Below are 26,074 nucleotides of genomic sequence, written 5' to 3'. Positions count from 1 at the left end.
TTTTTGAGACAAGATGTGCCTGATTTTTGAAATATTACGTAGATGAAAGAATGCAGTCCTTGAGATTTGCTTTACGTGGGAGTTAAAGGACAAGTCCCGATCAAAGATAACGCCAAGATTCTTTACAGTGGTGTTGGATGCCAGGGCAATGCCGTCTACAGAATCCACATCACCAGATAATTGATCTCTGAGGTGCTCAGGGCGATTAAAATTACTTGGTTTTGTCTGAGTTTAACATCAAGAAGTTGCAGGTCATCCATGTTTTATGTCTTTAAGACATGCTTGAATTTTACAGAGTTGGTTGCTCTCCTCTGGTTTTATCGATAGATATAGTTGAGTATCATCTGCATAACAATGAAAGTTTATGGAGTGTTTCCTGATAATATTGCCCAAAGGAAGCATGTATAAGGTAAATAAAATTGGTCCAAGCACGGAACCTTGTGGAACTCCGTGATTAACGTTGGTGGTTATCGGCGTCATCGTTTACAAATACAAACTGAGATCGATCTGATAAATAGGATTTAAACCAAATTAGTGCCGTGCCTGAAATGCCAATCGACTGCTCCAGTCTCTGTAATAGGATGTCATGGTCAATGGTGTCGAATGCAGCACTAAGGTCTAACAAGACCAGGACAGAGAGGAGTCCTTTATCTGCTGCCATTAAGAGGTCATTTGTAATTTTCACCAGTGCCGTCTCGGTGCTGTGGTGTTTTCTAAATCCTGATTGAAATTTCTCAAATAAACTATTATGATGTAGAAAGTCGCACAACTGATTTGCGACCACTTTCTCAAGGATCTTGGAGAGGAAGGGGAGGTTAGAGATCGGTCTGTAGTTAGCCAACACCTCTGGATCCAGAGTGGGCTTCTTCAGGAGAGGTTTAATAACAGCCACCTTGAAGGAGTGTAGTACGTGGCCTGTTAGCAGAGACACATTGATAATATCTAATAGAGAGCCGCCAATTAAAGGCAACACGTCTTTAAGCAGCCTCGTCGGGATGGGGTCCAAGAGACAGGTAGACGTGTTCAAAGTAGAAACCGTTGAAGATAATTGGTCACGGTTGATGGGAGAAAAGCCCTCCAAATATACACCAGGGCATACAGCGGTTTCCAAGGCCATTCCACTTGAGGACAGATTGGCACTGGTTATGGGCAAGAGAATATTAATCTTGTCCCTAATAGTTAAAATCTTTTCATTAAAGAAGTTCATAAAGTCATTACCACTAAGGTTTATAGGAATGCTCGGCTCCACAGAGCTGTGACTCTCTGTCAGCCTGGCTACAGTGCTGAAGAGAAACCTGGGGTTGTTTTTATTTTTTTCTATTACTGATGAGTAATAGGCTGCTCTGGCATTACGGAGGGCCTTCTTATATGTTTTAAGACTATTCAATTCAATTCAATTCAATTCAGTTTATTTGTATAGCCCAATTTCACAAATTACAAATTTGTCTCGGAGTGCTTTACAATCTGTACATCCCTGCCCCAAAACCTCACATCGGACCAGGAAAAACTCCCAAATAACCCTTCAGGGGGAAAAAAAGGGAAGACACCTGGAGGAGAGCAACAGAGGAGGATCCCTCTCCTAGGATGGACAGATGCAATAGATGTAATGTGTACAGAAGGACAGATTTAGAGTTAAAATACATTCAATGAATATGACAGAGTGTATGAATAGTTCATAGTAGGCATATTCCACGATGGAGACCTCCACGATCCATCAGGCAGATGGCGGTGGGGAGGAGGAGTGGCAGAGTCTCAACAGGACAGTGGCGTAGTCATGAGCAGGAATTCCACGACCCAGACGATCCATCAGGCAGATGGGATCTATGCCGTCTCATAGGGTCCGATGACCCCATGAGACGTAAAGTCAAAAGGACTTCCGGGGAGAAAGCAGAGTTAGTAACGTGTGATTGAGAGATGAAAATTCATCCTTAAGGAGAGAAAAAAAAGAGGAGATAGGTACTCAGTGCATCCTAAAACGTCCCCGGCAGCTATAAGCCTATAGCAGCATATCAAGGGCTGGACCAGGGCAAACCTGATTCAGCCCTAACTATAAGCTCTGTCAAAGAGGAAGGTCTTAAGTCTACTCTTAAACGAGGTGACTGTGTCTGCCTCCCGGACTGAAATTGGAAGCTGGTTCCATAAAGAGGAGCTTGATAACTAAAGGCTCTGGCTCCCATTCTACTTTTTAAGACTCTAGGAACTACAAGTAGTCCCGCATTTAGTGAGCGAGCTCTCTAGTGGGCAATATGGTACGACAAGCTCCTTAAGATATGATGGAGCATCACCAATCAAGGCTTTGTAGGTTAAGAGAAGAATTTTAAAAGTGATTCTTGATTTTACTGGGAGCCAGTGCAGAGCAGCTAGTGCAGGAGTGATGTGATCTCTTTTCTTAGTTTTAGTGAGAACACGAGCTGCAGCATTCTGGATCAACTGGAGGGACCTAAGAGATTTATTAGAGCAGCCTGCTAATAAGGAGTTGCAGTAATCCAGTCTCAAGTAACGAACGTGAACCAATTTTTCTGCATCTTTTGAGACAAGATGTGCCTGATTTTGAAATATTACGTAGATGAAAGAATGCAGTCCTTGAGATTTGCTTTACGTGGGAGTTAAAGGACAAGTCCCGATCAAAGATAACGCCAAGATTCTTTACAGTGGTGTTGGATGCCAGGGCAATGCCGTCTACAGAATCCACATCACCAGATAATTGATCTCTGAGGTGCTCAGGGCCGATTAAAATTACTTCGGTTTTGTCTGAGTTTAACATCAAGAAGTTGCAGGTCATCCATGTTTTTATGTCTTTAAGACATGCTTGAATTTTACAGAGTTGGTTGCTCTCCTCTGGTTTTATCGATAAATATAGTTGAGTGTCATCTGCATAACAATGAAAGTTTATGGAGTGTTTCCTGATAATATTGCCCAAAGGAAGCATGTATAAGGTAAATAAAATTGGTCCAAGCACAGAACCTTGTGGAACTCCGTGATTAACGTTGGTGGTTATCGAGGCGTCATCGTTTACAAATACAAACTGAGATCGATCTGATAAATAGGATTTAAACCAAATTAGTGCCGTGCCTGAAATGCCAATCGACTGCTCCAGTCTCTGTAACAGGATGTCATGGTCAATGGTGTCGAATGCAGCACTAAGGTCTAACAAGACCAGGACAGAGAGGAGTCCTTTATCTGCTGCCATTAAGAGGTCATTTGTAATTTTCACCAGTGCCGTCTCGGTGCTGTGGTGTTTTCTAAATCCTGATTGAAATTTCTCAAATAAACTATTATGATGTAGAAAGTCGCACAACTGATTTGCGACCACTTTCTCAAGGATCTTGGAGAGGAAGGGGAGGTTAGAGATCGGTCTGTAGTTAGCCAATACCTCTGGATCCAAACTAAGCGGGATTCTTCGAGATTAGTTGAACGCCATATGCGTTCAAGCTTTCGTGACATTTGCTTTAGTTTGCGGGTCTGAGGGTTATACCAGGGAGCAAACCTCCTCTTCCTCACTGTCTTCTTCTTCAGAGGGGCTATCGAGTCCAGTGTCATTCTCAAGGAGCCTGTGGCACTGTCAACAAGATGATCAATCTGGGACGGACTAAAGTTAGACCAGGAGTCCTCTGTTATATTGAGACGTGGTATCGAATCAAATACAGAAGGAATCGCTTCTTTAAATTTAGCTACAGCACTGTCAGTTAGACATCTGGTGTAGAAACTTTTGACTAACGGAGTACACTCCGGTAGTATAAATTCAAAAGTTATGAGGTTGTGGTCTGACAGAAGAGGATTCTGTGGGAAGACGTTCAAATGCTCAATGTCAACGCCATAAGTAAGAACAAGATCAAGCGTGTGGCCAAAGCTGTGAGTGGGTTTCTGTACTCTGACAGAAGCCAATCGAGTCCAACAAGGAGATGAATGCAGCACTAAGGCAATCATTATCAACATCCACATGGATATTAAAATCTCCAACAATAATAACTTTATCGGTTTTAAGAACCAAACTTGATATAAATTCTGAGAATTCAGATATAAACTCTGAATATGGACCTGGTGGCGGTACAGAATCACAAATCGAATTGGCTGTAGTGTTTTCCAGGTTGGATGTGAAAGACTAAGAACAAGGCTTTCAAATGAGGTGTAGTGTAATTTTGGTTGAGGATTAATTAATAGGCTCGATTCAAAGATGGCTGCTACTCCACCTCCTCGACCGGTGCCTCGAGGAATGTGAGTATTAATATGACTTGGAGGAGTCGATTCATTCAGGCAGACATATTCTTCATGGCTCAGCCAGGTTTCAGTTAGGCAACATAAATCAATGTGATTATCTGATATTAAATCATTTAGTAACACAGCTTTAGATGACAGAGATCGAATATTTAGGAGACCACATTTAATAGACCTATTTTGTTGCACTGCTGAAATAGTGGTGTTAACTTGTATAAGGTTATTGTGTACGACTCCTCTTCTGCTTACTTTTGATTTATTTAATTGAAGTGGCCGTGGGACAGACACAGTCTCTACTCTAAAGTCATGGGTGGGTAACTGCTCGAATGGAAGAGCAGAGAAGGGTGTTAAACTACAACTCTGCTCCCAGTTCCTGATCTGAACCCTGGGTTGTCATAGATTAAGTCCGGTGATCAACTTGGTCATATTCGCAGAAATGAGACGCGCTCCGTCCAACGTGGGATGAATGCCGTCTCTCCTCATCAGATCAGGTTTTCCCCAGAAAGTCTTCCAGTTGTCTACGTAGCCCACATTATTCGCTGGGCACCACCCGGACAGCCAGCGGTTGAAAGTCGACATTCGGCTATACAATTCGTCTGTCTGCAAATTTGGGAGAGGGCCAGAGAAAATTACGGTGTCCGACAACGTCTTGGCATAAGCACACACCGATTCCACATTAATTTTAGTGATTTCCGACCGACGGGCTCGGGCGTCATTACCACCGGTGTATTACAATCTGACTGTATCTCCGCTTATCCTTAGCCAGCAGCTTCAAACAAGACTCCACGTCGCCCGCTCTGGCCCCGGAGGCACACGACTCTAGTCCGTGGCTTCGCTATTTTCACGTTCCTGACTATAGAGCTCCCGATAACCAGGGTGTGTTCCTCAGCGGGTGTGTCGCTGAGCAGGAAAACTGGTTCGAAACGTGAAGTGGTTGGTGCACAGCGGGCTTCTGTGTAGACTTACTACTCCTGCGAACAGTTACCCACGATCCCAGCTGATCGGGCACCACCGGAGAACAGCTAACAGCTGACTGTAGCTCCGCCGGCTACGGAGAGGCGGGCTAACTAGCATAGCTGTCTGAGCTCGATAGCGGAGCCGTGCATCTAACCCACTTAGACCTGCCTCCAACCTAGCAAATAAACTACACTTGTTGCATGTATCGTTATCATTAAGGGAGGCAGGGGGATAACTATGAGACACACTGAGCAAGAGGGAGCGGGAGGGAGAGAAGAAGAAGTCATGCTCGCTGTTGAGCTGGCAACCAGAGCTTACCGGAAGAGTGAGATGATGCGTACACACACTCACTTACACACACATTCTCACTCACATAATCATGCACTCTGTCTCACACACACACACACCATTACTATTAGTTTAGTTTAAATTCCAGGTTGGCAGGTAAATGCCACATTTAATTAACGAATGAATATTATCTACAAAAGAGTTATGAAACAGACACTTAACAAAAAAAGAACAAGTGAGTGTCTGCAGTCTCCCTTTAAATAACACACACACACACACACACACACACACACACACACACACACAGCAAGAGAGACATCGACATGAGAGACTCTTAGAGACGCCTCCTGCTGAGATCTGCTGCCATCGATGCCACTAAACCGACGTTATGTTTCTGGCTCTTACACACACACACACACACACACACACAAACACACATACACACACACACACACACAAACTGTCACACACATGTAAAGGCATTGATCCTATTAGTCGGAGGTTTTTCGAAGACACAGGGTTAACCGATACACTGCCGACCAAGTATGCCCACACACACACACACACACACACACACACACACACACACACACACACACACACACACACTGTGTTTCTCTGGCATTGATTGTAAGCAGTCAGGGGGTTTCGAGTGTGAGAGAGAGCCCTCTCTTTATGCTCTGAACTTCTCAAAAACTGTTAAAATAATAATAAATAAAGTTGCCTGCAGAAATAAAAGTTGAATGAAAAGGAGACTGGAGGCGACGTCTAGATAACCAGATGTTGTGTACGATGGAGATATTTACTTTTAATATTGCTGATTATGGCTTACAGCTTAAGAAAACTCAAATATCCTATCTCTAAATATTAGAATATCATGAAAAAGTATACTAGTAGGGTATTAAACAAATCACTTGAATTGTCTAATTAACTCGAAACACCTGCAAGGGTTTCCTGAGCCTTGACAATGCAAGTTACGTATGTAACTATGGTTCTATGAATCCTGGATGACCGCCAGAGGCGGTGCTTAGCACTGGATATCTTCCGTCTTGCGCATAGCAGGTCGAGTATTAATAACAACAAAGTCACCCGTGACCTCGGATGACCCGCCCACCGGGTATAAATTCCGGTGTCATCCCGAGATCAGTTCTACGGAATCTTCTCGCGCACTCACGAGATTCCGAGTGACTAAGAACTCTGGCGGTCATCCAGGATTCATAGAACCATAGTTACATACGTAACTTGCGTTCTATTTCATCCTTCCTGACCGCCAGAGGCGGTGCTTAGCACTGGATGACTTATATCAACAGTGTCACGAGGAATCCCAAGGAAACTACCTCATATGACTCAAGCAGAGGATTTGGACCACCTGCAATGCATGGAGGGTGTTCCCGTTCACTCTGTAGTCTCTGGTGAATGTGCGCAATGATGCCCCTGAGGCTGTTGCATACATATGCACCTATATTCCCTACGGGCATACCTCTTCGGGTCGCCCGTGATGTGGGAACGCCGTTGGTAGCACAACACCCTGCTCTGGATGGCAGAGCACGGACATTCACCACCTATGCACAGGCAATGGCCTCCACTATCTAGTGGAACAGGCACTGTTCTGCAGTGGCATAGCCCTTCTTAGATCCACCCTAACTGACTAGTTATGGTGGTCAAGCTGTGCAGGCTGGACAGGCTGGTTGAGACCCGAGCGTGCCAGCACCTTTGGGGGAAGCCACTGCTTTAGGCCGCAGTGTGACACCCGAGCCCTCTGAGTTCCCCTCAGACAAGGCTCATTGACCGACAGGGCGTGTAGCTTGCCTACTTGCTCTGCCGCAGTTATGGCAAGGATGAAAGGTCTTTGCCGACGGCAACCACAGCTCTGCCTCTGCCAAGGGAGGCGAGCATAGGGTGTCCAGTACCCGGGCAAGTCCCCTGGAGGAGCCCTCGGGGGGGGGGGGCTCAGGGGATAGTCACTGAAGCCCTCCTTATGAAGAGGGACACCAGCTTGTGGCTGTTCCGCATCATTGTCGGCTTTAGCATGCTGCCCTGAAATGGCAGCTATGTAGTCCCTCAGGATAGAGGCAGACATGCCCTTAACTAGAAGGGATGACGGAGGCGTGAGTACCGTAGGCACGAGGCACCGCACTGGGTCCCTCCGTCCGCTGGTCGGGAAGCGGCTTCGGTCTGCACGTCTCGTAGACGGATGGCACTCCGGCATTTAGAATAGTCCTCTGGACTGATTCTGTTCAGCTGCTTCTGCTCTCCTGCGGCCAAGCCCTTTGTTGGGCACGGCCGGGATCGGGATGGCAGGTCCCACCATCTAGCTGTGCTAGGGGGTCCCACATGTCAGCGAGGCACCGTGGCGTCTCACAGCGAAGTCTGTGCAGCTAGGGGAACCAAGTCCTGGCTGGACGCAAGGGGGCCACCAGCAAAATTCGGTGGCCCTGTTGAAAACCCCGAGTAGTTGGCAAGATCAGCGGAAATGTGGGGAACGCCCTGGTTCCGTTCTCCTGGTCGCTACCTCGCCCGACAATTGGTCAGGTGAAGGGTTACCGGAGTAAGAAAAATCAGAAGGGCACGGGAGCTTCGTAGCAGCTCTGCCGCCCTAGGGGCCCCTGGAGGTTCAAGCCAACCCGTGGTTGAGGCGATGTCTCGCCCAACAAGTACATATTCCCTCCCAAGTATGGCAGGAACTGTTTGAGCGCTAGGTGCATGGCCTGTGGCTCCAGACCCAAGTGTCGCGAATAGACTGTCCTCTGGAAGTCCTGTACCGCCAGACTGCGCCCCACTGAGAGGCGGAGTCTGCTGTGGCGACCTCCCAGCGGGCGGACCCTTCCTGGGGATACCCTCTGACGGGTATGCTCTCACCCTCACGGGATAGAGCCGAGGCACCACTGTGACCCCATCTTGTGCCTGTGGCCCCTGGCGAAGGCTGTTAGGCCCTCCATGCGAAGGGCACCGCGACAGCAGCCCAAGCATTTGCCCCATAGGCAAGGAAAAATGGGATAAAAGACCACTGCCTGCCCCCTCAGAGAGTATCTACCTGCTTGAGTGACGGGCAGGCCCACTTAGTGGCTGCCTCTAGAGCTATACCAACGAAGGTTGTGCTCCGAGAATGGCTCAGAAAACTCTTTATGTTCACGAAGGCCCAACCGGGCAACGTGAGAAAGAGTGTAAGACAGCTGATGCAGCTGTCAATTTACCCGATAGGCAAGAAGAGAGGATAAAAGACAGCCATCTGCCCCCTCAGAGAGGGGAAGGCTGCAGAGGATGATGTCCACCTGTCTGAGTGACGGTCAGGCCCGCTTAGTGGCTGCATCTAGAGCTACACCAATAAAGGTTATGCTCTGAGAATGGCTCACAGTTGTTTGTTCACGAAGGCCCAACCGGGCGGCGTGAGAGAGTGCAAGTAATGCACTGTGTGGCCCTAAATGGGTATGGCGCACATAGCCAGATCGTCCAGGATGGCAGTTTCCTCACGCCCTGGTGATTGCAGGGCGGCAGTAATGCCCTTTTGTAGAAACTCCTGGGGAAGTCCACCTGGAAGAAGCCTGGGAATAACGGCTTTGGAAAGCATAACAGAGCAACCGTCTGTGAAGCATTCTAGGAGCCTGACAAAGGCCTCCCTTAAGTCGACAGACATGAGCCGATCTCCTCTGGAGACCACACGAAGGATGTCTGCTGGGCTCAGCCTGAGAAAAACAAGATGTGGCGCCCCCGAATCTGCGGGGTGGACACGGTCCTGCGAAGACCAGATAACTGCTGCCTGGTCTAACCGGCTTGCACCGTGCGCTGCTGCGCCTGTAGAGCAGGTCCCTGATTTCACTGGGACAGTAGGGAGTTTGTTCCTACATGCCTCCGACAAGGGCGCCTCGCCGCCAAACAGCTGGTCTGAACCCTGGAGAGCATTAGGCGCCCAGGTTCTCGCGACGTAAGTGCACCTGCCTGCAGCGAAGCATCACTGAGGCTGTAGTCAAGTATGACATAGGAGGGGGAGTTGCCGTGTAGTAAGCACGGTAAAATGGTCACCTGAGAACCGACTGGGCTCGAGGGCACCGGTCATCCGGCCTCGGAGTCCCCTTGGGCAAAAACCGATGGATGCGATAGTCAGCTCAATGGATGGCATGGGACGAAGGCCACATTTGGCCATATCCTGCATGGACGCCGGGGTTCGGTGATCTATCGTAAGATGGTAACCCCTCAGATAGTCTCTGGAGGGGAGACTGAAAAGGTGGCAGGGCCGGGAATGCCCCTGAGGAATGCACTAGCGTGCGTGGGGTTCCGGCTGCTGTATATCCAGCAGCTCCTGTGCCCTGCGAATGACGAACCCGATGGGGCCGTCGACTGCCCCCTACAAGGGGCTGCCACTGGGATGTCCTCCCTTGGGAATGGATCAGCCGTGGGTGGATCTGATGCTTCAGTCCTCCCTGCACTAGGGTGGCGACTTATCTGAGCTAGTTCTGCGGTCAGCAGACCCACTCTATAAGCTAGCCTGCCCGATTGCACTGCTAGGGGAGCCCCTGCGGCTCCTAGCCGGCGCTTGCAACTGGTCGGCTGGCCTGGAGCTGACCTGACCTGTCTGTTGGGGTCCTAGCAGGAGCTAGAGCGAGCGCACTCCGCTACTGCAGCGCAGGTCCTGTGGAGCAGGACAGAGACAGCCCGTCTAGTGAGGGAGAGCGTAACGCTGCCCTCACTCGTACAGTAGCTGTAGCTGCTGGGGGTCGCAGCAGTAGCACTCCGCTACTGTGGCCCAGGTGCTGTGGAGCAGGACGGAGACAGCCCGTCTAGGAGGGTAGAGCGCGGACGCTGGCCTCGCTAGTACGGTAGCTGTAGCAGCTAGGGTCGCAGCAGTAGCACTCCGCTACTGTGGCCCAGGTCCTGTGGAGCAGGACGGAGACAGTCCGTCTAGAGCGAGGACACCTCTTCAATACAGTAGCTGTGATTACTGGTGTCCTATCAGTAAACTTAAGCGAGAGCACTCTGTTACTGTGGAAACAGGTTCCGTGGAGACAGTTTAGAAAGCGGTCTAGAGAACAGCCTCTCTCCTAGAGAGAGGAAGTGAGGACACGCTTGACTAGTACAGTAGCTGTAATTACAAGCATCCCACGAGTAGCCTGGGCGAAAGCACTGTGCTACGGGGGAGCAGGTCCTGTGGAAAACAGTCGCAGTGAGAGGGCAGGTCTCTTCGAGGACCCTCTCCACTAGTATGGCAACTGTACTTACTGGTGCCTCCCAGTAAGCCTGAGCGAGAGCTCTGCACTACTGTAGACGCTGATCCCGTGAACACGGGTCAGAACCCAGCATGTCTAGTGAGAGTGAGGACACACTTCACTCGTCTGGTAGCTGTCAGCATTAGCGTGGCATTAGTTGGCCTGAGTGGAGACGCTCTGCTAGCTGTAACAGCGGCGATGTCATGGAGGTACATGTCCAGTATGCATCAGTATCGACTTATAGCCTCCTTAGCGTCCCCCCGGTGAACCTGAGCGGGACGCTCTGCTCACTGGAAGCCGGTAGCAGTGTAGCAGTGTGGCATCCAGCCGCAACGAGCGGACGCGCTCTCGTTAGCGCTGTAATCGCCCACCAGTAGCCTGAGCGAGAGCGCTCCACTACTTGGGCCGAGGTCCTGTGGAACAGGAGGTAGCTGTCGGATTTAGCGTAGGCTCCGTTAGCCTGAGTGGACACACTCTGCTAGCTATGCACGGCGGCAATGCTACCAAAGTCAACACACACGCTATCTCAATCGCTACAGAGAGCCGGTCGCGCCGGTGTAGCAGCACCGAGCGGACGTGCTCGGCATAGCACACAGTTAGCAGGAACGAGCTCCTCCTGTGGGATATGCCGTCATAGGCAACAATTGTATTCGATCTCACCCGATTGAAGCTTCGCGGTGAAGGCGCTCTGGTGAAGACCGAAAAAGACTCGTGCGTTCTCCGGTCCGCCTCGACGGACCGCCGTAGAGAAACGCAACGTCCTCCTCCGAGGAGGAGAGCTCGTCGCAGCCTCTGGAGGGCGACGGATCGCAACTCCGACCATTTGGTCACAAGGCTCCCCGCGACGAGCTTCAGTTAAACTTCAGCCTTAGCTGATGCCTGCTTGCGAGAAGATGAAAAAGAACTGATCTCGGGATGACACCGGAATTTATACCCGGTGGGCGGGTCATCCGAGGTCACGGGTGACTTTGTTGTTATTAATACTCGACCTGCTATGCGCAAGACGGAAGATATCCAGTGCTAAGCACCGCCTCTGGCGGTCAGGAAGGATGAAATAGAAACACTCAGCTGTTATAAATCTTTTTTTTAACTTGGTCTGAGGAAATATTAAAATTTTATGAGATAGGATTTTAGAGTTTTCTTAAGCTGTAAGCCATAATCAGCAATATTAAAAGAATAAAAGGCTTGCAATATTTCAGTTGATTTGTAATGAATCCAGAATGCATGACATTTTTGTTTTTTTAATTGCATTACAGAAAATAAAGAACTTTATCACAATATTCTAATTTTCTGAGACAGTCCTGTACATATATACAAATGCATGTACTTATTATGTACATATATGTATATATATAAACATAATTATATACATATAGCTATTTATATATATATATATATATATATATATATATATACATTTGTCCTTGAGCAAGACCCTTAACCCTGAATTGCTCCCTGTAGCTGCGTCTAAGATGTATGATTGTAACAGGATTGTAAATCGCTTTGGATAAAAGTGTCAGCTAAATGACATGTAGTGTAATGTAATATAAATATATATACATATATACATATACATAATAGCTAAATACATTTGTTAAGCTCAAATGGCCTGTCCTTGCTCTCCTTGGGGAACCACTTTGTTGTTTCCCTCTTGTCTCCTCACCACTAAGTGGATATTGACCAAAGACAGACGAGAGGAACTTTACACAAACACACACACACACACACACACACACACACACAAACACACATACACACACATACATTTCTTCTTCTGTCTTTTAATCAGAGCACAGCTGATGCAATGATGAGCCCCCCTAACGTATATTCATCTCACATGCAACGTGACCCTAGACATCTAATATCCGATGAAGTATGGATAAATATATATATGAAGATTATGAGAAATTATTAATATACAACACTCCATGAGGATTGGGTGGTATGATGGATCAGCCAAAGTAAGGGCAAAGTATTAAAGATTAAGCCTCAATATGTTCTTCAGTGCACTTAAATGGTGACATTTATTTTTCAACCGAAAAATAAAGATAGTAATAATAATGTGACAGGTATCTGCAAGGAAATTGTTAAACTTCCGTCAAGATCTCCTATTTTTTTGAGAGAAAAAAAGCTTTTAATCCTTAAGAAGTATGGTTTAATACGGCAGCACACACTCTCGAAGCAGCCGGTTTGTCAGAACTACAAAAAGCCACCAAAAAAAATAAATTCAACTTCTTTTAATAAAAGACACCGTCAAAAATAATTGCATCCGTGATCTGATTTCAACACCTCGGGATAACTTTGTAGTCGAGTTGGTTACCTTACAGGTTTCTCTCTCCTGCAGCTAAATACAAAAAATACATCTCATTGTCCGTTGCAAAAAAATAAAATAAAAATGACCCGCTGCCAAAAGAAATGAGCCAGAATTGACAATTGTCATGTACTTCTTGAAGCATCTTAACATCTCATTGCTTAAAATGTCTAGAGTTCTACATTTAACACGTAACGTAAACCTCCAGACGATCTGCCGAATATCACTAAGCTCCTCAGATTGACAGCCACCCACACGAATATGCTCACATCATCTGGAGAGAGGGTTATTACTTGTCCCCTGCGGTGCCCACTGACTGCATCCAACCTTGAACGGGCAGGTGCAGGTGTGGGGAGGTTGCTGTGCAGGAGATGGACAAACATGCTTGGAATTGTAAGAAGCTGCTCGACAACCCACCGTTAGCTAAGCGGTCTGAATATACAAGTGTCCTCCAGCTCCGAAAGAACATCGTAATCACTTTTGAAAAATCACACACACATCGTCAGCTCACTCGTCAATTTTAAAAAGACAGTTTACAGAATCTAACAATTATATTTTAGCCATTTTGCTTACATGTTTATGAATACATTGGTGAAAGTTAAATACTGAGCAACATTGTTCTCCCTCTCTACACAATGTGGGGATTTTAGATCATTTATTCTTTCAAGTGTTGACTTGTTCACAAATTTGCTGCAGACTGATCTGGGTCCACGGCAGGCTCTTAAAGGGCCGGAAACACTTTATAAACTCCTCGAACATATTGGTAAATAACTCTCTTTGCATTTGATTATTGTTTATTTGAGTGTAGACATATTGTACAAAAGAAATTGTCTCTTATATTACAACATAAATCAATTTAATTTGAAACCTTCAAAATAAAAGCAAGGAATATTTTTCTTCAATTTCTTTAAGAAAAGGGGATCACATGTCTTTCAAGCCGTCAGGGGCCACATAAGATGACGCGGCGGGCCGGATTTGGCCTTGCGGGCCTCGTGTTTGACACCTGTGGCCTACGGGAACCGGTTCTCGCAATAGGTGTTTTTAAAAATAGATTAAAAGAGTTGGAGGGAGATTCATCTGGTTGTCGATGTTTTCTTTGACGGAGGTATGTGCTCCTGTGTGAACTGGGTTATGATGACTTGAGTCTTAGTTTTGGTTTTATTCATGCTGTGATCTAAAAATGATTTTTTAATTTTTATATTGTATGTCAGTTTAATATTGTATTCTCTGGAACTATGTGTCATGTGCTGAAAAGGACATTTTTAATCTCAATGAGGCATTTCCTGGTTAAATAAATGTAAAATAAATTTAAAAATAAATAAATTATGGAGTACCGTCTGATTCTCCCGTCAATGTGGATGGATTTGACACGTTCTATCACATTTCTTTCGATAATTATTCTTCCCCCCTAGTGAGGAAGAGTAAAACGACTCGGATATTAGGTAACGCTGCAGGGCAGTGACGAGATTTCTCATTTACTTCCATAATCACAGCAGACAGAGTGATTGTACTTCTATTCGGCCACCTAGGAGTATTAAAGCCACCTGTCACTCATAACAAGATCTAGGAGAATTTTTAACCCAACCTGTTGCTATGACAACTCCCCGACATATGGAAACTAATCACAACAAAAAGAAACAGAGCTCTCCGAGATATTTGGCAAATAATGTCGCCGCCGGTGTGGAAGATTCACCATGACTACAAAGGTTTAGAAAGCGCTCTTTGGGTAGTTTAAAGAATATTTGTTTTTTACACTAACAATTCCTCAAAAGATATTCTGCTGCTGCTGATAATGGAGTTCGTGTTGTGACAGAAAGTACCATTCATTAAAGTTCCTTGAGTTTCCTGCAAAGCTCTCCAGAAGTCCAGCGTTGCCCTTTCTGTAGGGCAATGATTAATATGATTTGCTACACAATGACCTTTACACCTATTCAAATGAGGAGCATTAAGTGAGGCTTAGTTCAGTGATAGCATATTGTCCGGTGTTAATATTAATCTGATTTACAGTTTTTCTCCTTTGCTTTGGCTCAATTCTTGAAACAGAAATTACATTCTCAAAGCTCTTAGTGCATTTGGTAAAATAGCATATATGGTTCAGCACAACTACATAGATCCCCTTCAAAAGGTCATATCTCACCCAAAACAGTTAACTCAAGCTTCAAACCCAAATCATTTTCTCATAAAAATAGTCAGTGCCCCCAAAATGAAAACTTCCTTCTCGATTGCTGTGGCTCATCTCTCTCTTGAAAAAAAGGACATTCTCAAAGCTTTAAATACATTTGCCAAAATAACCTAGATGGTTTAGCAAAACACTATGGCACACCTGCAAAAGGTCATATCTCTCCCAAAACAGACAACTCATCAGTCAAAACTCATTCCTTTTCTCATACAAATAGTCAGTGCCCCCAAAATGAAAAGTCCCTTCGTCATTGTTTAAACACTGCAGGTCAAAATGTTTAGATGTTTTGTCAGTATGGCAGTGGACCATAGAAATATCCCTCATGTGCACAATTCAATCTTGGCTTAGTCCTTTGACACTGAATGGTTACTGTAGGAGATGTTTTCTTTCCAGAATACTATGTGTATCAACCAGAACAAAGATTCATTCAAGAGGAGCCAACAAGGTTTCACATCACATACTAGATTGCACTTATACTGCCATGGAAATTCTTACAGTAAGAATCGCCGTGCATGCCGCAACCATCCCCTGCACCGGTCTGCCGTGACATCGGCACAAGCAGCATCCATTGCCTGGAGAAGGGACCTCTGGTTTAGAGCCCGATGCTCATACACCCTCCACCACCACGCACCCTTGCTCCTCTTCCTCTTCTTCTTCCTCCTCTTCCTCGAACAGGCAGTTGCCCTTGTTCGTTTACCTGGCCAGGTGCTTAGTGCTTCCATATTCATACTGTAAACTGTACTGAACTTTGTCAAGCCCTAGATATTTGATGGAAGCATTTATACTCCTGGATAGCACCTGTCAGCTCACTAAAATTACTGTGTGATTGGTGATCGGATGTGAGAAACTCCCCCTTGATGAGTAAAGTTCTAGTTGCACCTGAAAATGAAGCCGATGATCCAAGAGATCCATATTACAGTATATAGCATGATATTTTTCATGGTATTATGTGCCTGAACGATTTTGACAGTGGAGTGAACTATTGTGCAGGTGATGATGTACACAAGGAAATTATGCCAAGATGTTTTGCAGAGAACAACCACTTGACTGAGAAGCAACAGTCAATTTAGGCCAGCCAGATGTATTCAATTGGTAATTGGGCTAACTGAAGGCAATTGAACCTAACCGTTTGCACAGATGTGCTAAATCATTTGAAATGTGTGCAAGCTGTAGGCAATTGTACTTGTCATTTGCAAGGAGTTTCTAAAACAATTGCAATTTGATTAAAGGAATGGGAAATTCAAATCTGTTGTGAACAAGTGCCCAGTGGTTAGGAGGTTTGCACGAGTTGTTTTGAGAATGTCATTTCTGTTTCAAGAATTGAGCCAAAGCAATGGAGAAAAACTGTATTAAAAGGACCGTAATGTATAGGTTCTGGCAAAACATCAGAAGAGACGGCACTTTGCCTGTGAGGAGAGAGAGATATTGTGTCTGCAGCTCAAGGGCAGCTACACGCCTGACAGTATTCAACAGTCACACTTGTTATCAGTATTTACACATACCAAGAGGCACGGCCAACAGACAGCCCCCACCCGGGGGTACGAGTGAATTCTCATGAGAAGATAAGAGTCAAGGAGATCTCAGGGGGGGGTGAGATATGCACCTGTGACGAGATCGGGGTATAAAAGATTGAATCTTAATGTGAGGAGAGAGTGTGGTTTTTGGGCCTCGACTTGCATGCTGGTGAGCGTTTGTACTTTGCTTTTGATCAGTGAATAAACGTCTCCCTAAAGGAGAGAACTACAGCAGACTGTGGATAGCATTATTGTAGAAGCTCTTTCAGGCTGTCAATTCTGAATTACGTTACACCGGCAAGAATAATTTAATTTAATTTCAATCCATTGACATTTAAATGGAAATTTATTTCAAGTTCTATTTAGACTTGGGGGTGACAGTACGCCGTATGGGCAGTAGCAGTAAACCTACATGTTTGTGTTATGGGATCCACGAAAATGTTCTTTCCTTCCACATTGAAACCTTTACATTCAACCAAATGTTGTAGCGATTTGATCGTCACCAGTTTAATTATGGGATGCCAGTCAACGACAGCAATGCAACGACACGATTAGCTAGGCTGACCAGACGTCCTCTTTTACCCGGACATGTCCTCTTTTGAGACCTAAAAAATGTGTCCGGCAGGGATTCCAAAAACGTCCGGGATTTTGCTTCGTCGGATATTTGTGTTTCTCTGGGTCTTTCACAAACTAGTTATTACCCCTTACAAGTTTTGGAAATGGTATCTCCCTTACGTTACACCTTCTTGCGCGAGCTCTGACTGTATAGAGAACAGTCATTGGTCGACCGATCTCAGGGTTGCCAGATACACGATCATTATCCTCCAAATACGACCACCTTGAGCCTTTGGTACGATACTTCACCATTTCCAATCTGGCAACACTGAGCATCTTGCCGCCTCCACTAAACTCAAATCTGGTCACCCTTGATTAGCGCGTCAATGCGGCAATGATGCAAGTTGACGGACAAGCGTTGAAAACAGCCACGATCCCATTTGGCCCAGACCATCAAACCCAGTAATGACTCTGTTCCACTACAAATGTCTTTATCGCATCAGCTGATTAGACTTTTACGACTTGATTACCGGCTAATCTCCATTTGTATCGTCTCATCATCGGCAGTCTTCCACATGGCAGTGGACGATGCCTCCTCAGACACCAACACACACTGACCTCGACTAAAAACAAACAGAACCCGGCACAGAAATGCTTTTCACGAATACTTCTCAAAAGAATCCATAGCAGTCACCATTAAAACTCGTAAAGATGTAAAATTACAGACCTGTACACCAGTGTGTCGTCCCCAGAGCTGTTGTACTGGACCTGGAACATCCGAACTCCAGTTGTGGAGGTCTGGCTGCTCCATCTAATGAGGGCAGAGTTCCCCGTCAACTCCACCAACGAGACCCTCCGGTCTGCCCCTCTGGTCTCGTTGGCGACCTTCGAGGAGGTCAGGATGTCGGACGGCGCCTGCTCGGAGGACGGGTCTCGGCCGCGGCTCGTGCTGTTCGCCAGATGGGGTATCGCCGTGACGATGAGCTCCACTCTTCCCGTGGATTCGCCCGCTGCGTTGGAGGCAATGCAGGTGAAGTTACCTGAATCCTTCAGGGACGTGACGTTGATGTCCAGGCTTCCGTTAGGGAAAACCAACGTTCTGAAACGGATTGAGATCGTAAAGTGAGTCAGTTCAATGTATTAACTTTGGTATGAAGGTATAAAGGAACAAATATATACTGTAAAAAGTTGAGGTAGAAGGCATAATCAAGACTTTATAGGATATGGGACAGGCCTTTTCTCTCCCCAGTCATGATCACATCTGGTTAACACGATCTGCCATCTGTCACTTTCAATCCAAGAGGCAACTCCTATTTATCTAATTTAAATCTTATTATCTTGCCCCAAAACATAGTTTATTTGTTTTAAAAAATCACAAAAAATAACAGTTAGTTTTTTAACTTTTTTAATGATTTTCTTTCTTTTTTTTAATCTTTCTTTTTTAAATATTGTCTGTCACTGTTTTATGTTGTATTGTCTGAAACTGTGTGTAATGTGCTACTTCTGATGTCTTGGCCAGGATACTCTTGTAAAGGAGATGTTTAATCTCAATGAGGCATTTCCTGGTTGAATAAATTTGAAATTTAAAATGAGGGGATAGTTGCTGATAACTTGTAATAATAATAATAATAATAATAATAATAATAATGATAATAATAATAATAATAATACATTTAATTTCTATAGCGCTTTTCCGAATACTCAAAGACGCTTTTCAACACAGTTAAAATATCCTAAAAGCTATACAATAAAAATAACTAAAATTACATAAAAAACAAACGATAAAAGCAAATAAGATCGTAGGGAGCACACAATCACACATTAAAAGCAGTTTTGAACAGGTGGGTTTTGATTAGTGACTTGAACAATGAAAGTTCGGTGCAGTCTCGGATGATTTTGGGGAGAGAGTCCCAGAGGGAGGGGGCAGAAATGGAGAAGGCTCTGTCACCCCAACTTGTGGGCTTCATCCCCTTAAAGTGTAAGCCTACACCAGATGGTATCCTCCAACAATCCAACAATGCCTCATCTCCATGACATAGCTTTGACTGAACACAAGTATAAATGTCAAATCAAAAAGTTGGCAAGAAAGATCTAAAGGTTCCGTGATATAGTTCAAAATACTTTCAATCGTTGTGTAACGTATGTGTGATAGCCAAAGGTGTGACCTCAACAGCTGCCTTGTAATCCTGATTCAGATTTAGCCCGAACAAGCAACGTGCCCACGCCCTACCACTCCAGCCAGAACAGGAAATATGTGAGACAACCTCATCTGACATTTTGACTCGGTTCCAGTAGCAGCTCAGGGAGCAATACATCAGCCGCCTTTCTTGCACCTGCCAACTGGCTTGCCAGAGTCGCATGCCCTACATAAACACCTCATTTTGATAAATTGTACAATCGATACACCTATTGAGAAAAGTAAAACATGGTGCATTCGAACATAATATATAACTGTCGATAAATAAATGTAGTACCTGGAGCTATTAGATATAAGTCGCCCTTCAGGGCTGATCCAGTGGACTTCTGGCTCTGGGTCTCCATTCGCCTTGCACTTCAGGCTGGCAGGTTGACCCACCATAGTCACTGTATGGGGTGACTTACGAGTCAGAACTGGTGGGTCACAAATAAACTCCTAAAGGGAGAAAAAAAATGTATTTCAATGATGTGGATTCAAGATTATACAACATTTTGTAATAGTTTCCTGCAAGTGAAAAGCTTAAAATGTCACCTCTTCAGGTATTGTCCAGAAGTACCTGGCGCTGAGGTCCGAGGGAGAGGCGCATGTCTCGAGGTCATCTTCTCTGGTCAGCCTTCTCAACCACAGAAGTTCACAGTTACAGTGAAGGGGGTTGCCACCAAAACTCAACACCAGGGAGGTGAGCGGCGAGCCTTTGGACTTGGCATACACTGGGATTCTCAGGAACAATGGGTCCGGGGGAATCTTCTTCAGCTTATTGGACGTCATGTCGAGCCTGTTAATTGAAGGGGCAAGGAGAAGATGTTCAGAAGTTGATCAGTAAACCATCCTATGCATCTTTACATTATCTGTTCTCTCAACATCAGATAATCTATATCAATATACCTGGCCAACTTGTGTAGGTTGGTGAATACCCCTTGAGGAACATTTTCAATGAGGTTGTGATCCATATTTAGGGTATTGACATTGGTTAGGCGCCTGATCGTGTCCCAAGGCACTTGGGCAAGGTTGTTGTAGCTAAGGTCGAGATCCTCCAGCGTGGATAGGAAGTCGTCAAAGGCATGGCTAGATATGGAGAGGAGCTGATTGTTGGCGAGGATCAAGTGACGGAGGTTGGTCAGGCCATGGAAATGTTCATCCTGGTTGGTGAAAAATCAAAAATTCAGAAACAAGCATCACATCAATATCATAAAGGATAGTGTACCTACTGATCCATTAGGATTATCTTCCCGTCATTGTCGCTTTATCGTTCAAATATGTGTATCTATTAACCACTGTGGAGATATTTTATATCATGTATATATTTTAAGGTTGATAACAGTGTATGTAATACTGTAGCAGTTTATGAGAGGTCTCAACATGATTTATTAATATGTCCAGCTTTGTTGTAGAATTACACATGCTGATATTTCTAAATGAACTCTGTGTGACTGGACACATGCTAGTCAAACAGGTGGAGCTAGTGGACCAGTGGGGTCAACTACTTTCTACTTAGAGATCAATGTATTGCATGCCTATTCTGACCATGTCCATATATGATCAATGTCTTCCATGTCTATGTTCTGACCATCTCCATCAATGTATTTCATGTCTATGTTCTGACCATGTCCAAATATGATCAATGTCTTCCATATCTATGTTCTGATCATGTCCATGTATGATCAATGTCTTCCATGTCTATATTCTGAGCATGTCCATATATGATCAATGTCTTCCATGTCTATATTCTGACCATGTCCATATATGATCAATGTCTTCCATGTCTATGTTCGAACCATCTCCATGTATGATCGATGTCTTCCATGTCTATATTCTGAGCATGTCCATATATGATCAATGTCTTCCATGCCTATTTTCGGACCATCTCCATATTTGATCAATGTCTTCCATGCCTATATTCTGACCATGTCCATATATGATCAATGTCTTCCATGTCTATGTTCGAACCATCTCCATTTATGATCAATGTCTTCCATGTCTATATTCTGACCATGTCCATACATGATCAATGTCTTCCATGTCTATGTTCTGACCATGTCCATATATGATCAATGTCTTCCATGTCTATGTTCGAACCATCTCCATGTATGATCAATGTCTTCCATGTCTATATTCTGACCATGTCCATATATGATAAATGTCTTCCATGCCTATGTTATATCCATGTCCATATATGATCAATGTCTTCAATGTCTATATTCTGACTATCTCCATATATGGACTTATGCTTTGTATGTCTGTGCTGAGCATAATCTCCCTGACATGTAAATAACTGACCTCAAGGTTAAAACATACATTTAAGCTGGTTATCATCCATAAGAGGACTAAAGATGTATGCGTCACCGCTACTTCGATGTGGCGGGTTTGGGCATAAAGATCTTGTGGTTTCTTCAGAGAGTTGAAGACATTCTGCAGTCCAGCAAACTGAGCTTTCCCTCCCACGATTCATGCAGAATAAAGAATTCTACGCAATTGATCTTCGACTTCAACCTCATGTGACCAGTCTGTTCAACGAAAATCAACTACCCCACCACCCATCCAAACTCGAAGGCCCGTTGGTCTGTTTATCACTCCAATCATCCATCTGACTATTCATTCCCTCTATAAACCAGTCCATCAGTCTCACCTTTATCTCAGTCAATCTATTCGAATCGAGATGGAGTGCTCTCAGTCGCCGCAGGTCGCTGAAGGCCGAAGGGAAAATCTGACTGATGGTGTTTCTGGAAAGGGTCAGGTGTAGCAGGCTGGTCATGTTGGCAAAGTCCCTTCTTCGAACAGCTGGGGTGAGCAGAATGAAGAAAAAGAGATGCTCCGTCAACCGAGTCCCAAGTGATCAGATATATTACATTAATACAGTATTGAGTTGAGCTCGGTGTCGTTTAACACTACGATGCCAGTACCGTAATCAGTGGCCTCATAGAGATACCGACAGAGACCGTCATTCGACACCCATCATGTGAATGAAAGCTTCGTGTGTGCCATTGGGTAGATAATTGCCAGCACTCTGCACATTGCTAATACAGTGCTCATACCACCGTCAGCACTGATGATGTCATCCCCCAACCCAAGGTGTGATTGATTACAGACAGAAGACCCTGGTTCCTACAACCTTGATAGCCGGATAGCAAGAATAAGTGTAAGGAGAGTATAAAACAAATAAAGTGGCTGTTACTTTATGGACCTTTCTGCTAAATGTGCTGCTATGATCATATTTGATATATCGATATTTAGATTTTGATTAGCAAGTCCTCTCAGAGTCCGGACCCCATGATACCTCAATTGACAGCAGAGATAATCTGATCTTCCCCTAAATGAAATACAGAATATTGAGTTTCGCACAAAATGGTGCCAAACCAAAACAAAATTGAACAACGTGACTTAAATGTAATGTGCGATATGAAATGTTGTTTATCGGGAATCTAATTATCTTACTGGACCTTTTGAAAATAACTTTTTTTTTAGTTTGTGTCTTTTATTTCATCAAACTATGGAAAATAATTTATTCTTCAATTGGTTCTGTGAAGAGCTGCGTTGGTGGAAGCGAAAGGGAATCCAGATTAAAATAAAAGAATAAAGCAACACTTTGGTTCTTAAAAATAACTATGGTTCAACGCATCGGAGATAGCGCTTTGATATTTGATCAATCATGAATGAGATTTGCTCGACTGAAGGACAAAACAAAAAAGTTTTACGGTCTGAAAGTTAAAAAGAACCAGACTCATAAGAGATATGACTTGAGCGAACATTTGTCATCGCTCACCTGTGACTCACTCGCCTCGCTGCATCAAACGTGCCCTTTGAATATCAGTGGTATATTTAAGCTGTCTAGACATTACTTCTTATTTTTGCAATGTACTTTTAAATAATATAGCATGCGGCATGTTCCCTCTTGAGGAAATCATTCAACACGATGGTTAATGATGGTTATCTTTGATCGGGACTTGTCCTTTAACTTCCAGGTGAAGCAAATCTCAAGGACTGCATTTTTTCATTGATGTAACATTAAAAAAATCAGGCACATCTTGTCTCAAAAAGATGCAGAAAAATTGGTTCACACGTTCGTTACTTCGAGACTGGATTACTGCAACTCCTTATTATCAGGCTGCTCTATAAGTCTCTTACGTCAACTCCTTGTTATCAGGCTGCTCTATAAGTCTCTTAAGTCTACTCCTTATTATCAGGCTGCTCTATAAGTCTCTTAAGTCAACTCCTTATTATCAGGCTGCTCTAATAAGTCTCTTAGGTCCCTCCAGTTGATCCAGAATGCTGCAGCTCGTATTCTCACTAAAACTAAGAAAAGAGATCACATCACTCCTGCACTAGCTGCTCTGCACTGGCTCCCCGTAAAATCAAGAATCACTTTTAAAATTCTTCTCTTAACGTACAAAGCCTTGATTGGTGATGCACCATCATATCTTAAGGAGCATATCTTAAGTCTTTGTGACTTCTAGTCTCATCGGGTCCATTGGACCTGTCTGGGTCTGATGCCACCTGTCATGGCCCTGCTGATGTGTCCTATTTTATGGGAGTTTTTCCTGATCCGATGTGAGGTCAAAGGTCAGGGACATTGTAAAGCCTTTGAATTTCGCGATATTGGGCTGTATAAAATGAATTGAATAGAACTGACTGGACCATGTACAAAAGCTTAATTCCCCGCGTTGATTCACGGTTAATGGAATACACGACAGACCGGCGGGGTATCTCACCCGTAATGAAGTTTTCTTGGAGCCGCAGCTCCACGGTGCGCCGGTCAATGGCAGCAGGAATAAACAGCAATCCCGTCTTGGAGCAGAGAATGGCGAGCGACGGAGAAAGGCTCTGGCACATGCAGCGTTTGGGACACGGCTGGCCCCGGCACGCCGCCGCCAGCAGCAGCAAAGAGAACCACAGCCGTTCCATGATCCTGCACAGGGAACAGGGAAACTGGAAGACAGAAGGAAAAGAGCAATGAGTTTGAGCGGGTACAAAGACAGCCTTCCTCCACGGCTGGCAACTGGCGAATAGAAAACAAAGTATGCATAAACATTCACGAGCATGTAAAGCCTTCCGTGGACTCGACACCATGAGAGGTTCTTTCACTTTTCTGCTATACCAGAAAAACAAACACGGACGCTATTGTTGATATCTTCATTAATCGGCAAACGTGCTAACCACAGCACACTTAGCCGGATAATCCTTTATATGGCACTCATTGAAATTTAGAATGACAACACTACAGTGCTATTAGAGGACATATAACTACTGTTTTACTGTTGTGACATAATAAAAAAAAAAGTTTTTAGGTAGAAAATCAACATCAATGAAGTTATCATATATGGTGTCTCACCCGATAAAGGGTTAAAGATAGCCGATTCTTCACACGTAGAATCTGTAGACCATATTTTGGCATTGGAAGTGTTCTGGTATTATAGCCTGAATAGTAGGGAATGATCAAGTTTCAGCTGTCTTTGGTTTCTTTCGAGCAAACATTCTTTGCGGAAAGCGAAAGAGGAAGATCTCGGAAACCCATCGGCAGAATTAAGCCTATTATCAGCTTGAAATTCGCTTGTAAACTAGTTGCTCGTGAAACAATCTGGTTGTCTCTCAACTCCAAGTCCAGTCTCAAATACAAACTCGTCCGTACAGTTTTTGAAATCTCTCCGATGTGCAACCTCGAGTTCACCGCAAAGAAAACCACAATGAGCACTGAAAGAAGCCGTGAGATCCTGTCGTCTTTTTGACATGTTGTCTCTTTATCTGGTCTTTTCACATTGAAATGGTTGCTGTCGTGATAAAGCCAGGATAGAGGGAGAGGAGTGAGGAATAGATCATTGCACTATTCAGAAGATGGACTAAATTACACCCAATGCTGTGTGAACTCATAATGGGCTTCATCACTGTGTGGCAGACATTTTCCTGAAGCACACTGGGGTTTATGTTTGATATTTTGGCAAGATGTAATATAGGTTCGGGCCATCAAAAAAAAGGTTAATATCTCTCACGTCTCATCGCCGACAGCTTGTACGTTAAATGAAGGCTTCCTCCGAGCGCACGGCCGCTCCGCGCTCTAATCCACATCAAACTTGACGTGTTATTCCTCAGTATTTTGGACCGGTTCCGTGTTTCAAATTAACAGCGCTGGGCATGATGACACTCTCAGGGCCCGGGGGACACGGACAATTTAACACGGTTTCATAAAAAAAGATTGTCAGAGAGATTTTTCTCTCTCTAGTTTTCGCCCCTCGGGGACGTCCGACCCTCGCCCCGTGTCTGTTTCCGGCGAGACTCGTCTAACTCTTTCCAACCGGCGGTGCGAAAAGTAATACCTTGACGCATCACATTTAAAATTGCAATAGATTTTGACCTCCTCTACGATTGCACGATACGATAGAAAATAACTGTATCGGTGTTTGTGACGTTGTGGAGCGGTGCTGGTCGCTTTAATGTCCCGTTAGCACTGCGCTGCGTCGACCCTCATTCGCAGTGTGCGCCCTTCTCACTCGTGAGCAATTAATTACACACAACTAATTGAGTCAAAAACTAATAATCGGACATTTGCAATTGTACGCCACCAAAATGCATGCTGGGTAAAAAATATGGGTGCTAACTATCAGAATAACGTTCTGTTGGTAGCCTGGAGAGGCTTGGTCACTATTGCACATTCGAGAACGGAAAAAG

At 44.7% G+C, this 26,074-nt stretch overlaps 1 protein-coding gene across 2 annotated transcripts in view; it reads right to left on the bottom strand.

The window, feature by feature from the left end:
* The window catches only part of zgc:172282 (leucine-rich repeat and fibronectin type III domain-containing protein 1-like protein), a 98,823-nt gene that overhangs the window by 52,613 nt on the left and 20,136 nt on the right, over positions 1 to 26,074 (bottom strand). For both annotated transcript variants that reach the window (XM_056441454.1, XM_056441455.1), the window contains exons 2-7: positions 24,124 to 24,340; positions 22,044 to 22,195; positions 20,303 to 20,556; positions 19,949 to 20,192; positions 19,695 to 19,852; positions 17,948 to 18,319 (exon numbers count right to left, since the gene is read on the bottom strand). In XM_056441454.1, coding sequence (XP_056297429.1) covers positions 17,948 to 18,319; positions 19,695 to 19,852; positions 19,949 to 20,192; positions 20,303 to 20,556; positions 22,044 to 22,195; positions 24,124 to 24,316 — 1,373 coding nt within the window. In that variant the 5' untranslated portion in view covers positions 24,317 to 24,340. The remainder of the gene's footprint in view (positions 1 to 17,947; positions 18,320 to 19,694; positions 19,853 to 19,948; positions 20,193 to 20,302; positions 20,557 to 22,043; positions 22,196 to 24,123; positions 24,341 to 26,074) is intronic.

The sequence above is a fragment of the Pseudoliparis swirei genome, chromosome 20 (genome assembly GCF_029220125.1).
Source record: "Pseudoliparis swirei isolate HS2019 ecotype Mariana Trench chromosome 20, NWPU_hadal_v1, whole genome shotgun sequence".
Classification (NCBI taxonomy): domain Eukaryota; kingdom Metazoa; phylum Chordata; class Actinopteri; order Perciformes; family Liparidae; genus Pseudoliparis; species Pseudoliparis swirei.
This window is presented reverse-complemented; position numbering and strand designations above follow the sequence as displayed.